The sequence below is a fragment of the Pseudophryne corroboree genome, chromosome 2 (assembly GCF_028390025.1).
Source record: "Pseudophryne corroboree isolate aPseCor3 chromosome 2, aPseCor3.hap2, whole genome shotgun sequence".
Taxonomy (NCBI): Eukaryota; Metazoa; Chordata; class Amphibia; order Anura; family Myobatrachidae; genus Pseudophryne; species Pseudophryne corroboree.
In genome coordinates, this window is record NC_086445.1 from 881,327,619 (window position 1) to 881,341,026 (window position 13,408).

At 43.7% G+C, this 13,408-nt stretch overlaps 1 protein-coding gene and 2 pseudogenes across 1 annotated transcript in view; all 3 read right to left on the bottom strand.

Moving 5' to 3' along the window:
- Nucleotides 1–13,408, bottom strand: part of LOC135051349 (solute carrier family 13 member 2-like) — a 257,947-nt gene that overhangs the window by 1,891 nt on the left and 242,648 nt on the right. Inside the window, exon 10 of the mRNA XM_063957395.1 lies at nucleotides 734–895. Within this exon, the coding sequence (XP_063813465.1) occupies nucleotides 734–895 (162 nt within the window). The remainder of the gene's footprint in view (nucleotides 1–733; nucleotides 896–13,408) is intronic.
- LOC135052332 (5S ribosomal RNA) lies at nucleotides 7,572–7,689 on the bottom strand (annotated as a pseudogene).
- Nucleotides 7,837–7,954, bottom strand: LOC135052728 (5S ribosomal RNA; annotated as a pseudogene).

Sequence of the window (13,408 nt, forward strand, 5' to 3'; positions counted from 1 at the left end):
ACTCTATGGGGCAGATGTATTAACCTGGAGAAGGCATAAGGAAGTGATAAACCAGTGATAAATGCAAGGTGATAAACGCACCAGCCAATCAGCCTCAATATGTAAATTAACAGTTAGGGGGTTATTGGCTGGTGTGTTTATCACCTTGCACTTATCACTGGTTTATCCCTTCCTTATGTCTTCTCCAGGTTAATACATCTGCCCCTATGGGTGTCGTGGACACCCACAAGTGGAAATAGTCCCTGTTAGTCGGCATGTTGACTATTGGGATTGTTAAGGGGCGGGATCCCGGCATCAGTATTGTGATGGTGGTCTCCTGACTGCTGGTCACACAACTACATTCACCTCCAGTAGCTGAGCTGCCCTATCTATGCCCAGTCCACTGTGTCCATTCACTCCAGTGGCTGAGCTGACCTATCTGTGTCCACTGTGTGAATCTACTCCAGTGGCTGAGCTGAGCTGTGTCCACTGTGTCCATTCACTCGCCTGTCTGAGCTGACCTTACCTATCTGTGTTCATTGTATCCATACACTCCAGTGCTGCTTAGTGTTAATATTGGCTGAGCTAGATTACAGTACAGACAGTGAGCAAGGTCATAGTTTATTACATTTTTATAGTGCAGGAATTTAGTTACATCTATTGTCTAGTGTGTCACACTGGTGCTGTACTGTATTGTAATTTTCAAAAATTGCTAGTCTAGAACATGTGTCATATGACTTTACCGAACTCTCACCATAGATGCCAGGATTGGTAGGAAAAGCGTAGTAGTGGCCACATTACTGGTACATTCTGTGAATGTAGCAACCAGCAAGCACAACACCAAGGCTATAGCTGCAGGGGGTATACTCTCCAGTGGACTGAGTTTTTCTCCAAGCCATCCTGATAGTCCTGATTCCTTAGAGATATAAAAAATAAGTATATATTTATAGTATATATTTATTTATTGTTCATTCCTTAAAAGAAATTCTAATGCCATAAAAATGGCATGTTTATTTTGTGACTGTAGTCTGTATTCATGCTCAGCTAATTATAACAATGATTATGGTAACCAGAATGGCACTATAGGTGCGTATTAATATTGTGCAAATAAAATAAAATTGTGTAAATTCAAAATATAATGATGTATTTACTGTACTCTGTGCCTATGTAGTAACCTGATAAAATAGTGTAAGTAAAAGAACAGTTTCTATGACTATTTTGTGTTAGCTACTATTACAAAATATGAATATACTGTACAGTATAAGGGAAAAAAAAGTAGGCAAAAGGGTACGTAATATTGATTATTATTTATTTATTTATTAACAGTTTCTTATATAGCGCAGCATATTCTGTTGCGCTTTACAATTAGAACAACAGTAATAGAACAAAACTGGGTAACAACAGACAGACATAGAGGTAGGAAGGCCCTGCAAGCTTACAATCTATAGGGAAATAGGCATTGATACACAAGGATAGATGCTACCTACTGCATAATGGTCCACCAGATTGCTAGGTTCTTAATGGGTTGTATGATATGATCACCCCGCAATGTTGGCCAAGTGTCAGGAGGGTGTGAGAGTAAAGAAAGACAAGATATGTGATGTTATGTGTACTGTACAGGGAGGATGTATAATAATAATAATAATAATAATATAATACAAATATTATTAAGGTTGCCTGTTAAATAACACATAAAACTGTTAACTTATTTGAAGTGCTTGATTAAGGCTGCTAGTAAGGCTGCTAAGATGCCTTCCTTCCTATTATTTGATCCCCCAATAAAGTTTTGTTTTTTTTCAGCTCAGAATTTTCCACTGTCTTTTCTTCAATATATAAAATCCTCAGACCATTTATAAAAGATTGTCCCTATTTCTGATAGTTTGCTTAATCCCTATATTGTAAAGGTTTTCCCACTTCTCTAAGCTTCAGGCATCAATCAGAATAAAGGGGCTAATTCAGACCTGATCGCTACTGTGCATTTTTGCATAGCAGCGATCAGATCTGAACTGCACATGCACTGGCGCCCCAGTGTGCCGACACATGCCAGACAGCCGATGGCTGTCTTAGCCCTGCGATTGCCTCTGCCTGATTGACAGGCAGAGGCGGTCTCTGGGCGGGAGGGGGCGGGCCGGCTGCGTTTGGCCGCCATTTAGAGGGTGCGGTCCAGGCAACGCAGGCGTGGCCGGACCATTGGAGGGCGGGCTGCGTGACGACGCATGCAGCTGCTGTGACCCAGGCAGCGCCAAGTAGCTCCCTGCTAGCGCGCAGGAGCTGCGCTGGCAGGGAGCTACTCTTCCAGTACAAAATCATCGCTTGTGCTGGGGGGAGGGTCGGGTCTGACATGCGGGGCAGACTAGCCCTGTGCTGGGCGTCCCCTCGCATGTCTGAAGATTGATCGTAGATGTGCTGAATTTAGCACATCTACGATCAGGTCTCAATTAGGCCCAATGTGTCACAGTTCCCACACCACTGTCACACACAGTTTTGCCTTTTCTTCATCCTCTCTTGAGAGCAAGCATTAAGGCATGTGTTTTCACAATTAAAATAAAATAAATATATTTATTGTCATAAACAAAGACAGAAAAACATAGAACAGTATTACAGGAGAAAGGGTATGTACAACAATCACTGATCAGGATAAGTGGTTAAGGTGCATACACACAGTGCAATGCGTGCTTACAATTTTGACTATATAGTCAAAAACGTAAGAAAAGTTAGCACATATTGCACCGTGTGTATACATCTTGCGATACTGATGCGTGGTCCCGCAGGGTCGGTATCTGAAGCAAAAATAGACTGTGTGCAGGCATGGCAATTTTGACTATATTGTTTACAATCTAGTGCATATCGCACGTGTTTCCAGTAGTGACCGATATTAGCTTGCAATACTGATCTATGTCATCAGAGCTACTCCTCATCGCCCATTTTATTTATTCACTGCGCGGAGGCTGAGGAACAGCAAGCATCAGCAGTGTGCAGGAGGGAGCAATACCAAAAGCAGTAAGTATACTGCCACTGTACACCACCAATGATTATGGGAGGCACATGGGTCCAGGTGGGGCATGAAAAGTGGGCTGTATACACAAGTGCCACTGTACACCAATTATTATGGGAGGCACATGGGAACAAGCACTGGGCATTACAGTGTGTAATAATATGTAATGGGCATTGCGATGTGTAGCATTATGTGTAATGGGCATTATGGTGTGTAATAATGTGTAATGGACATAATGCTGTGTAATTATGTGTAATGGGCATAACGGTGTGTAGCATAATGTGTAATGGGCATTACGGTGTGCAGCATAATGTGTAATAGGCATTATGGTGTGTAATAATGTGTAAAGGGCATAATGTTGTGTAATTATGTGTAATGGGCATAACAGTCTTTAACCACTTGCCTGGCATGGTCGCATCAGATGCGACCACGCCTGCAAGTGCTTTATCTGACCTAGTCTCACAGGATGTGACCAGTCAGATAAACAGTGTTAGCAGTGGCAGTGAAGGGAAACATCCCTTCCGCTGCTGCTGTCAGAGGGACACAAAGGTCCCTCTGCCTTCTAGCACCCAGCCCTCAGTTTTGCCATGCTACCGATCATTGCTGTTTTTTCTTTTTTTTTAACAAAAATAATTTTGGATAGGGTTAAATTCATGTTCTTCACCTAATTTACTCATAACCCCCCCCCCCCCCCCTCCCCCCCGACAATTTCTGAGCGTATTTTTTTGGGGGAAAATCGTCAGTTTATAATGTCCAATGGGCATTACAGTGTTCATTGAATTGTATCACAAGAACGAGTGTCTGTGGAACGTAAAAAGTGCGGGTTATGCCTACAGGACAAAGAAGAATCGGGCATACTAACAGATTATTCGATACAGTAGAGCCAGGAACAGTGCTGTGGTCCCAAATTAGGCAAAGAAGAAGATCGCAAATTTACGAACAGTGTTTTTGAAGGAGCACAAGAAGTACATGGATTCGCAACGTGCAGGAGCCGGGACGGATGAGGTTTACAAGCCAACGCTGTGGTATTAGGACCTCATGAATTTCACTTTTGAACAAGAGCCAAGGATAAGGTGACAGTTTAATCTGCAACTGTATTCTCCAATTCTTGTGGAAGAAGAAGCATTGGAGAGTCTGGATCTGGTAAGTACACACACACACACACACATTTGTATTGTATTGTACCCACACATTTTAACATGGAGTAAATTTTTGTTTTATATTTTTATATTGCAGGATATTACATCGGAGCTGGAAGTGGATCCTACCATGAGCAAGGCAACTGAAGTGGACAACCCTGTGGATGAGCCAACCCCACAGCCACCACCCCCAAAATAGCAGAGGTCATCCAAGAAGCCTACTTCTGCCTCATCCAGCTCACAACAGTTTTTTAAACACCCCGGACTTGAAGCAATGTTTTTACAATTACATTGCGGCAGAGATTCGACTGATGAAGGATGCTCAAAAGAAGATCTGCAATCATCTGGTTCTTGATGCTACTGTACCTCACGCACAAATGACGGATCTTTTGACAAAGCGTGAGATAACACCATATGCCAGACGCCATCTCCCAAATGTGCCCCCACCAACATCACCAATCCATGCATTATGCACCGGGAGACCCTTCTCAACAATCAAGCTGTTTTTCACCAGGTCCCACACATCCACCCCCTCCACCCATCCCAGCACTACGTCCAGTGGCATGTATTCAGACATGCTAAGTATACTGTCCACTGTACTGGATGAATCTTGTTTGCTTAATTTATAATTCATTTTTCTTCAAACCGTTGTATTTAGTTGTGTTTAAAAAATTGTTGTTGACCTTATCCTAAACTCTTGCTCTTAAGTGAACTGTATTTAGGTCATTAGTACCACAGCGTTGGTTTCTTGACCTCATTGTCCCGGACTTGTCATCTCTGCATTTCTTGTGTTCCTTTTAAAAACACTATTTGGAAATTTGCACTTCTTCTTCTTTACCCAGTGTGTGGTGGCAGCACTGTATTTGCCTCTACTATATTTGATATTCTGTTGGATATGCCCAGGGGCGGATTGGGAACAAAAAGCAGCACTGGAAAAATTTGTACTAGTGGCAGCAGCACCCCCCCCCCCAAAACTTTCCAGATAGTGGGCATGTCCAGCATCAAGGGGGAAGTTAAAAAGAAATAAAATTAAATATTATGAGCACATTATATGATACTCCTTCAGAATTTAGGAAACTATATAATTCTTTAGAAATATATCTTTTCTTGCTTATTACACCAACTGTATCCCAATCACTATTCACTCAATCTTATATGTCAGCCAAGCAGGCAGACAGAGCATACACTAGATCATCTGCAATCACAGGCTAAGTGGCAAAGTAATTTTCATATATGCAAATTATTTAACATCTTATTCATTAAGTCTATAAAAAAGGACCACATGTCCTCAAACAAAACAGGCCAACCGGGAATCTTCCCTGTGAGCCCTATGGCCAATCCACCTCTGGATATGCCTAATTCCTCTACTGTTTACTGTTGGCATAGTCCATGCTAAAAAGGCACTTGTTTTCATGATACATTTAATGAATCCAGACCAGAATATGCGATTTTCTTAAATGTTTTGATTCATAAAGTTGTTTAAAAAAAATGTTATTGTGTTTTTCTTGTTTAATTAATGGTTGTTAATGCAAATGTAATTTTTTGTAACATATTTTTGTAAAAATGAAAGGGTCAGCGAGATATTATGGAGCCGAGAATCCTGACCGCTAAAAATGCCGACAGTTGGCATGCCGGCTAACAGGTACTATTCCCACCTGTGGGTGTCCACGAAATCCATAGAGTGGGAATAGAACTTGCTTTGTTGCACTCACCCCCCCTGCTGGCATTCTGGTGGCCGGGATCCTGTCGTCAGGATGCTGACCGCCGGGATCCCAGCCGCTGGCAAAGCATACCCAACCCTTGGAGCCAATGTATCATTTAATATTTGCTGCTAGTTCCCCAAAAACAACAGTTTTCAGGGGATAGTTGAAAATATTAAGTACCTCCCAAATGTAAGTAGAAGGGACTGCAGCAGGTATCTCCAATACCTTTATACATTTAAATTTCCAGATAAGGGTCAAGTAAGTTTTTCTTTAAAATACAATCAGGCTTACAACTCTAATTCACCTACAAGTAAAAAAAACACAACAGAACCTTTGAACAGACGTAATTTATTTAAAACCAACAAATTAGACTAAAACCTGACTAAACTATCCACAGAACATAAATGCACTGTTAAAATGTCCACCACTATTTATTTACACACTCCCACCCCCCTGTAATATCATCCCACTATTCAAATGAGCTGTAAAAATTGGACATAACCAAAATCGCACATAGTCGAAATCGAAAGTATATACTGTCTAGTCAAAATTGGTGGTTCTGGGCTTCGGGCAGTTCAAGGAAAATCGCATAGTCAAAATTGGACACAGTCAAAATCTCACCGTGTGTATGCACCTTTACAGTGGTGGTGGTTGTTTGGATGGGGAGTGATCCACATGGAGAGAATAGGAAAAGGTATAAAGGATAGGATGGGGAGGTGTGCAGGGAGGAAGGGGAGGGTTATGGAAGGGATGTGGGAAGGCAAGAACAAGGTAGGGGAGTTACCTGACTGTTCAACATGAGCCAGGCATGCAATCCAAAGGGCCCAAACTGTGTGAAATTTATAGATGCTGTTGTTGAGGAGCCCCGTAATATACTCCATGTGGGACATGAACCACACACTATTCACCACCCCTTGTTTGGATGGGGGGGTTAAGTGGTTTCCAGTAGCGAGCAAACTGACACCTTGATTCAGTTTGGCAGTATGTTTGGGGGTATGGCAAGGTGGAAGATAGAGCAATATATGTGTTGGGTCAAGAGATGTGAGTGGGCCGCAGTGTGTGTTATATAGGATTTAACCACGGTAACCCACTCTGTGAACTGTGGTAAGCATGTCTGCTACATGAATAGACCACTCACTTTCTATTAACACCCCTTTTACGTTATTCCTCTCTCCCCTAGGGGTCTATTCATAAAGCAGAGAAAAGCCCTGTTTTGCGTTAAACAGGGCTTTTCTCTGCATACTGTAATTCACAGAGTGGGTTACCATGGGGAAGTCTTTCCACTTCTCCATGGAGTTCAGGTTCTCAGGATGACGTAAAATTGGAAAAGGCAGGAGAAAAAGACAAAAAAACCCTTGTTTGGGAGCACTCATTTGTTATAGTAGAAATAGTATGTGTAATGAAAAATATTAAAACATAACCTTTAATTAATCCTTGAATAAAAAAACCTTTGGACAAGAAATTGGGACTCGTGTCTAGTGTTATCTATTTATGTAAAAATCTTGTTTAAACTTTTTAACAAATGAGGTACAAGATAATTGGGAAGGTGAAATATCAGAGGGATGGTTAAGGATACCAAATGGTTTCTTAGGATCCAGGGTATCCAAGAGGTCACTGTACATGCCTGAAATATGGATATCAATAGTAGGACAATATATGCAAGATTCTGAGGTTAGTCAAGGTAGGACTCAAGATAAATGCAAGAAGGGTGGAACGAAGAATGCAATAGGGCTTCCCTTGGTGAAAGAAGGGGGGGGGGCACTGCACCTGGTATTTTTAGGAGGTTTCCCGTCCTAGTACTGACCAGGCCATGCCTGCTTAGCTTCCGAGATCGGACAAGATCGGGCGTATTCAGGGTAGTATGGCAGTGGGCCGTTATTGGAGGGAAAAGAAAGGAAAAAAACACTTCTATTTTCTGTACTCTACATAAATCGGTACCATGATAGTCTGAGATGGTTTTTCCAGATGAGAGAGTGTGTGGGGGTTTGTGGGATATAGGGCAGGTCTTTTCCTTAAAAATGGCCCACTGCACCTGGTATTCTCAGGAGGTTCCCCTTCCTAGTACTGACCAGGCCATACCTGCTTAGCTTCCGAGATCGGACAAGATCGGGCGTATTCAGGGTAGTATGGCCGTGGGCCGTTAATGAAGGAGAAGGATCACACTCTGCTTACTGTACTTTACATGAATCAAGACTAAAATGGTCTGAAATGGTATTTCCAGAAGAGTGTGTGTGTGGGGAATAAATAAAGTAGAAAGAAAAGGGAAATATCGATACAATGGAAAGATGTTGAGTATATATGTCTCCAAATGGGAGATCTGATAATGATAAATAATTATAGAGAACACCTCCAAAAGTTCAAAGAATCGCTATGTGACATTGTGGATGATATACTCACAGAAAATGTGAAGCATTATAGATAATGTGTTCACAGAGAAAATATATAATTAGATAACTAAATTATGCTCTGTAGATGCAGGGTTGCTTACATAATAGGAGAGAACCACACAGTAAATTGAGAGCTCAAGGCTGGCTCACAAAGAATTAGAAAACAAAAACAAAAATGTGCACTGTTGCTTGCTCCATAAGTACAGGAACAAATGAATGAATGAAAGGATATAGGTTTAGAGCTCAAGGCTGGCTCACAATAAATGCATTGAACCTTATTGCATCCTCTTGAGGACTGACATAACATTAGAAAATAATTTACAATCAATTGCTGCTGTTAATAAAAACATGCAATAGAAAAATACATTAATGTAAGAAACGAATAGCATAAATCTGATTGATGTCCATTGGGGCATGAGCGGGGAAGTAATAAGGTATAAATTGTGAATAGTCCTGTGAGTACTATATACAAAGCTCCTGTAGCTATACAATACTGCTGCAGGAGCAGGTCGTTCTGGGGGAGAGGAAATGGTCAAATCCTGGTGGTCTAGAGTATATTACCACAACCGCAATGTGTGCGGCCAGTGTTGTCCAGGAATCCCCCGGCGTTCACCCGCTGGCAGTGATGGATGCGGCCGCCCGCTTCCGGACTGGGCGTTGCCGCGATGACGTCACCGAAGGACGTCTCTCGACGTACGTTTCACCTCAGGATGATGTAACAGGAACTGCTGTGCAGTACCTGTAGGGAAGCTCAATGCTCTCTGCTCTGTGTCCGCACGTGGCACTAGCTCTCCCCCCCTGACCTCCCAGCAGCCACTACGGCGTGCCGGGAAGTCAGCCAGAGGCACATGCGCAGAGGGACCCGCTTGTTGACTCTGCACATCGCAGGAGGGGGGCGCTGGAGGAGACAGCGTGGCTGGAGCCCTTGACACCACTTGACAGCACTTCGCTGGAGAGGTGTCAGGAATTGGCGTACAGTGGCATCTCACTTACCAACACGCTGGTGTGCAGGCCTCCAGAGGTCACGGCCCCAGTCTGCGGCTGCATGAATGCTCTGTCCGCGGGCATGGTGCCCATTGTCCTTGTGTACCCCTGAAGGGCATCTAGTGTGTACCCACCATCTGTGCAGCATGGGCGCCGCCATGACACTTGCGGTCAGCTGACCTGCAAACACCCAATCCTGCCCTGTGTCTGCACACATGATTCCAGCATCCAATGCCTGCTGACCAAGGGGTATAAATCCAGAACATCAGCTCAGTCTAATCGCCTTGAACAATGCGTCACATCCAGAGTACAGCGTCTCCTGGCTCCAGTCTTCTGTCTCCAGTGATTTCCTTGCTCCAGTGTCTCCGTGGAACTACAGGCTCCAGCCATCCAGCTCTGCATGCAGTAAGAGACTCTCTCCAGGTGCTACTTACCATTCTCACCTGTGTGTTATCTGCGTTCAGCACTGTGCTATTCCATCTGGCACTTAAAACAACCAGCTTGCAATTTACAAACTGTCTCCTGCTTTTGCCTTGCTTGGCTTTGTGGACTTGTGCATATATACAGACTGTGTGAATCTACTGCTGTTGGTTTCCAGACTAATTACCGGAGTTACTATTGCCTGTGTTCACTGTCATCAGTTGCATTATCATCATTTGCAAATTTGATCCTGTTATCACCGACTTCCAAGTCGACCATTGATGTTTGCCATTGGCTTCCAGGCCGGTCATCACTGTTGTTCATTTAACTGGTATGCAGATTATCACCTGTGACTGTTGTTATACCTCTATCAGCTTCTTTGCTCAAACCATCGGTATTGTTATTGTGCTTCAGTGACTGTCATACCTCTGTGTGCTAAATAAATATCATTGCGCACATGCGCAGGAATCTTCTACAGCCTCCTCGTTTCCTCTACCGCACCACCACTGACCCACTAGTGCCCTCTCCGGGAACAGACAAAGTTACAGACCTGACAAGAGGTGAGTATATGTGAATTGCTACTTATCCCAGCTATACATCGCATCGAACCAATGCAACAATTTGTTACAATAAGTAAAAATTCATTTTTAATTGTCTTTATGAATAGACACCCTACTCTGGTCCTTCCCTCCTTGTGTGTTGCCCTTGCCCTCCCAGTACTTACTTTTCATTCCCAACCTCCTGGCTGTTCTTGCTCTTTCCTTTTTTCTGGTACTTTCATGGCTTTGGCCAACTCCTGAAAATAGGGGGAAGCCGCCATTTGCACATCTGGGATTTCTGCGTCTTTCATATTAGGAATTCTATGCTGGATTTGTTTTTTGGACTGCCTTAGTTCCTTCACCTGCTCTGTTTTTGAATCGATCTCACTGACTGTTTTACTGGGGGGTTGGTATTTGCATGAGATTATATTACTTTATTATTTTATGTACTCTGTAAGCCTCACGGCGAGATTTCACTTATTGTTGTACCAATATTCTTGATAAGTTATCTTGCCACTTTATGGTCTCTTAAATTTATCGCTTTTACAGTGTCATAATTATCCCCAAATTTCTTCTCACGGGTGCCGAATAACTGAATTACAGTAGCTGGTATCACAGTTTTGTTCTGCAATATCATTTATTTGAAGAGCTGACCTGCCACCTTGTGGCCAGTCCTCATTTCTACATACATTGGGCCCGATTCAGTAAGGATTGCAAATTCTGCTAAGTACATGTGCAGGACGTGCTCATGCGCAGGAAGGACACTGCGCATGCGCTCCCTTCCTTTTCGGAATTTTTGCGGTTGGATCGCGTTTTGCGATTCAACCTGAATCGGGCCCATAGCGGTATAATTATACTACATTACTCCTCAATAGTACACCTATTGACCACTGCCTTGTTACCTTAGATATTGTATAAGCTTAATATTAAGATTCTACTCATTGCTGTCCCTTTTTCCACTTGACTAGGTGTACGGATGGTGTAATGGTTAGCATTACTGCCTCACAGCACTGAGGTCATGGGTTCAATTCCCACCATGACCCTAACTGTGTGGAGTTTGTATATTCTCCCCGTACTTGTGTGGGTTTCCTCCGGGTGCTCCGGTTTCCTCCCATAATCCAAAAATATACTGGTAGGTTAATTGGCTCCCAACAAAAATTAACCCTAGCATGAATGTGTCTGTGTGTACATGTGATAGGGAATATAGATTGTAAGCTCCACTGGGGCAGGGACTGATGTGAATGGCCAATTCTCTGTAAAGCGCTGCGGAATATGTGTGCGCTATATAAATAACTGGTAATAAATAAATAAATAATAATAAATTTAACTGATATAACAGTTCGGTACGGCTGTTTGATCCATGCGCAGTGTCGTACTGCCATCTTGTGGCCATATACTATTATATACTCAATGCTACAATTACACTTCAGCTGCTTTTGTGAGAATGCATATATTGAGCACTGCACAGCTAACTAATTTACTGTTTGGATCTAATATTACAATTGCACTTATTTATACATAGGTCCTCGTTTGACTGGTTGTCTTAGCTGATATACGAGTTTTGCACTGGTATGCGGGCTTGCTGCGATCGTCATGATGTGGGCTCAGTGGCGACCTTAGCTTACCACAGGTTCTATTCTCATTCTATGGGTGTTGTGGACACCCACTGAGGGGGAATCACCTACCTCGCCGGTATAGTACCCCTGTTGGGATCCCGGCCTCTGTATTGAGACAGCCGGGATCCTGATGGGCGGTATGTTAACCCCATATGCAGGGCCGGTGCTAGGGTGTCTGGCGCCTCCCTGCAAACTAAAAATTTGCCCCCTCTCTCCCATACTTAAGGGACAGCATACGCTGAAGGCACGCGTCGCAAAAAGTGGTGTGGTCTCACAAGAAAGGGACGTGGCCAAATAATAGTATCCCCAATTCTAATTACGCCACACAGAAGCACAATCTTACTCACATAACACTGCACATAGTGCCCCTGATTCATATTACACCACACAGTAGTGTCCCTTATTTACGTTACATCACACAGTAATGCCCCTTACACATGTTACACCACACAGTAGTACCCCTTATACACGTTACATCACACTGTAATGTACCTTATACACAATACCCACAGTCATACCCCTTATACACATTGGGGGTCATTCAGATCTGATCGCTGCTGTGCATTTTCGCACAGGGGGCAATCAGATCCGAACTGCGCATGCGTCTGAGTCGCATTGCGCAGGTGCATTGGATGGTTACAACGGGCATTGGCGGTCAGCGACGGGATGGTGAGAAGGATCCATTCGCACGGGCATTCACAAGGTGATTGACAGGAAGAGGCCATTTGTGGGTGGCAACTGACCGTTTTCAGGGAGTGTCCGGAAAAACGCAAGCGGGCTCGAGCGTTTTGAGGGAGGGTGTCTGACGTCAGCTCCGGCCCTGATCAGCAGGAGTCAGTCGCACTGGAAGAGTAAGTCCTGGGCTGTGCAGAGACTTGCACAGCGAAAATACACTCCCCTGTGGGCGGTGACTATCTGATCGCAGGACAGCAAAAAACGCAGCCAAGCGATCAGGTCTGAATTTCTCCCATAATGTCTACAGTAAAGGTGGCCGTTACACAAAATGTCCACAGTAGTAGTGACCCTTACACATAATTTCCACAGTAGTAATGCTGCTTATAGACATAATGCCCACAGTAGTAGTGCCCCTAATACACATAATGTCCAAAGGACTAGTGCCTCTTACACATGATACCTACCTTAGTAGTGTCCCTTACACATAGGCCCTCATTCCGAGTTGATCGGTCGCAAGGCGAATTTAGCAGAGTTACACACGCTAAGCCGCCGCCTACTGGGAGTGAATCTTAGCTTCTTAAAATTGCGACCGATGTATTCGCAATAATGCGATTACTAACTACTTAGCAGTTTCAGAGTAGCTCCAGACTTACTCTGCCTGTGCGATCATTTCAGTGCTTGTCGTTCCTGGTTGACGTCACAAACACACCCAGCGTTCGCCCAGGCACTCCCACCGTTTCTCCGGCCACTCCTGCGTTTTTTCCGGAAACGGTAGCGTTTTCAGCCACACGCCCCTGAAACGCCGTGTTTCCGCCCAGTAACACCCATTTCCTGTCAATCACATTACGATCGCCGGAGCGAAGAAAAAGCCGTGAGTAAAAATACTTTCTTCATAGTAAAGTTACTTGGCGCAGTCGCAGTGCGAACATTGCGCATGCGTACTAAGCGGATTTTCACTGCGATGCGATGAA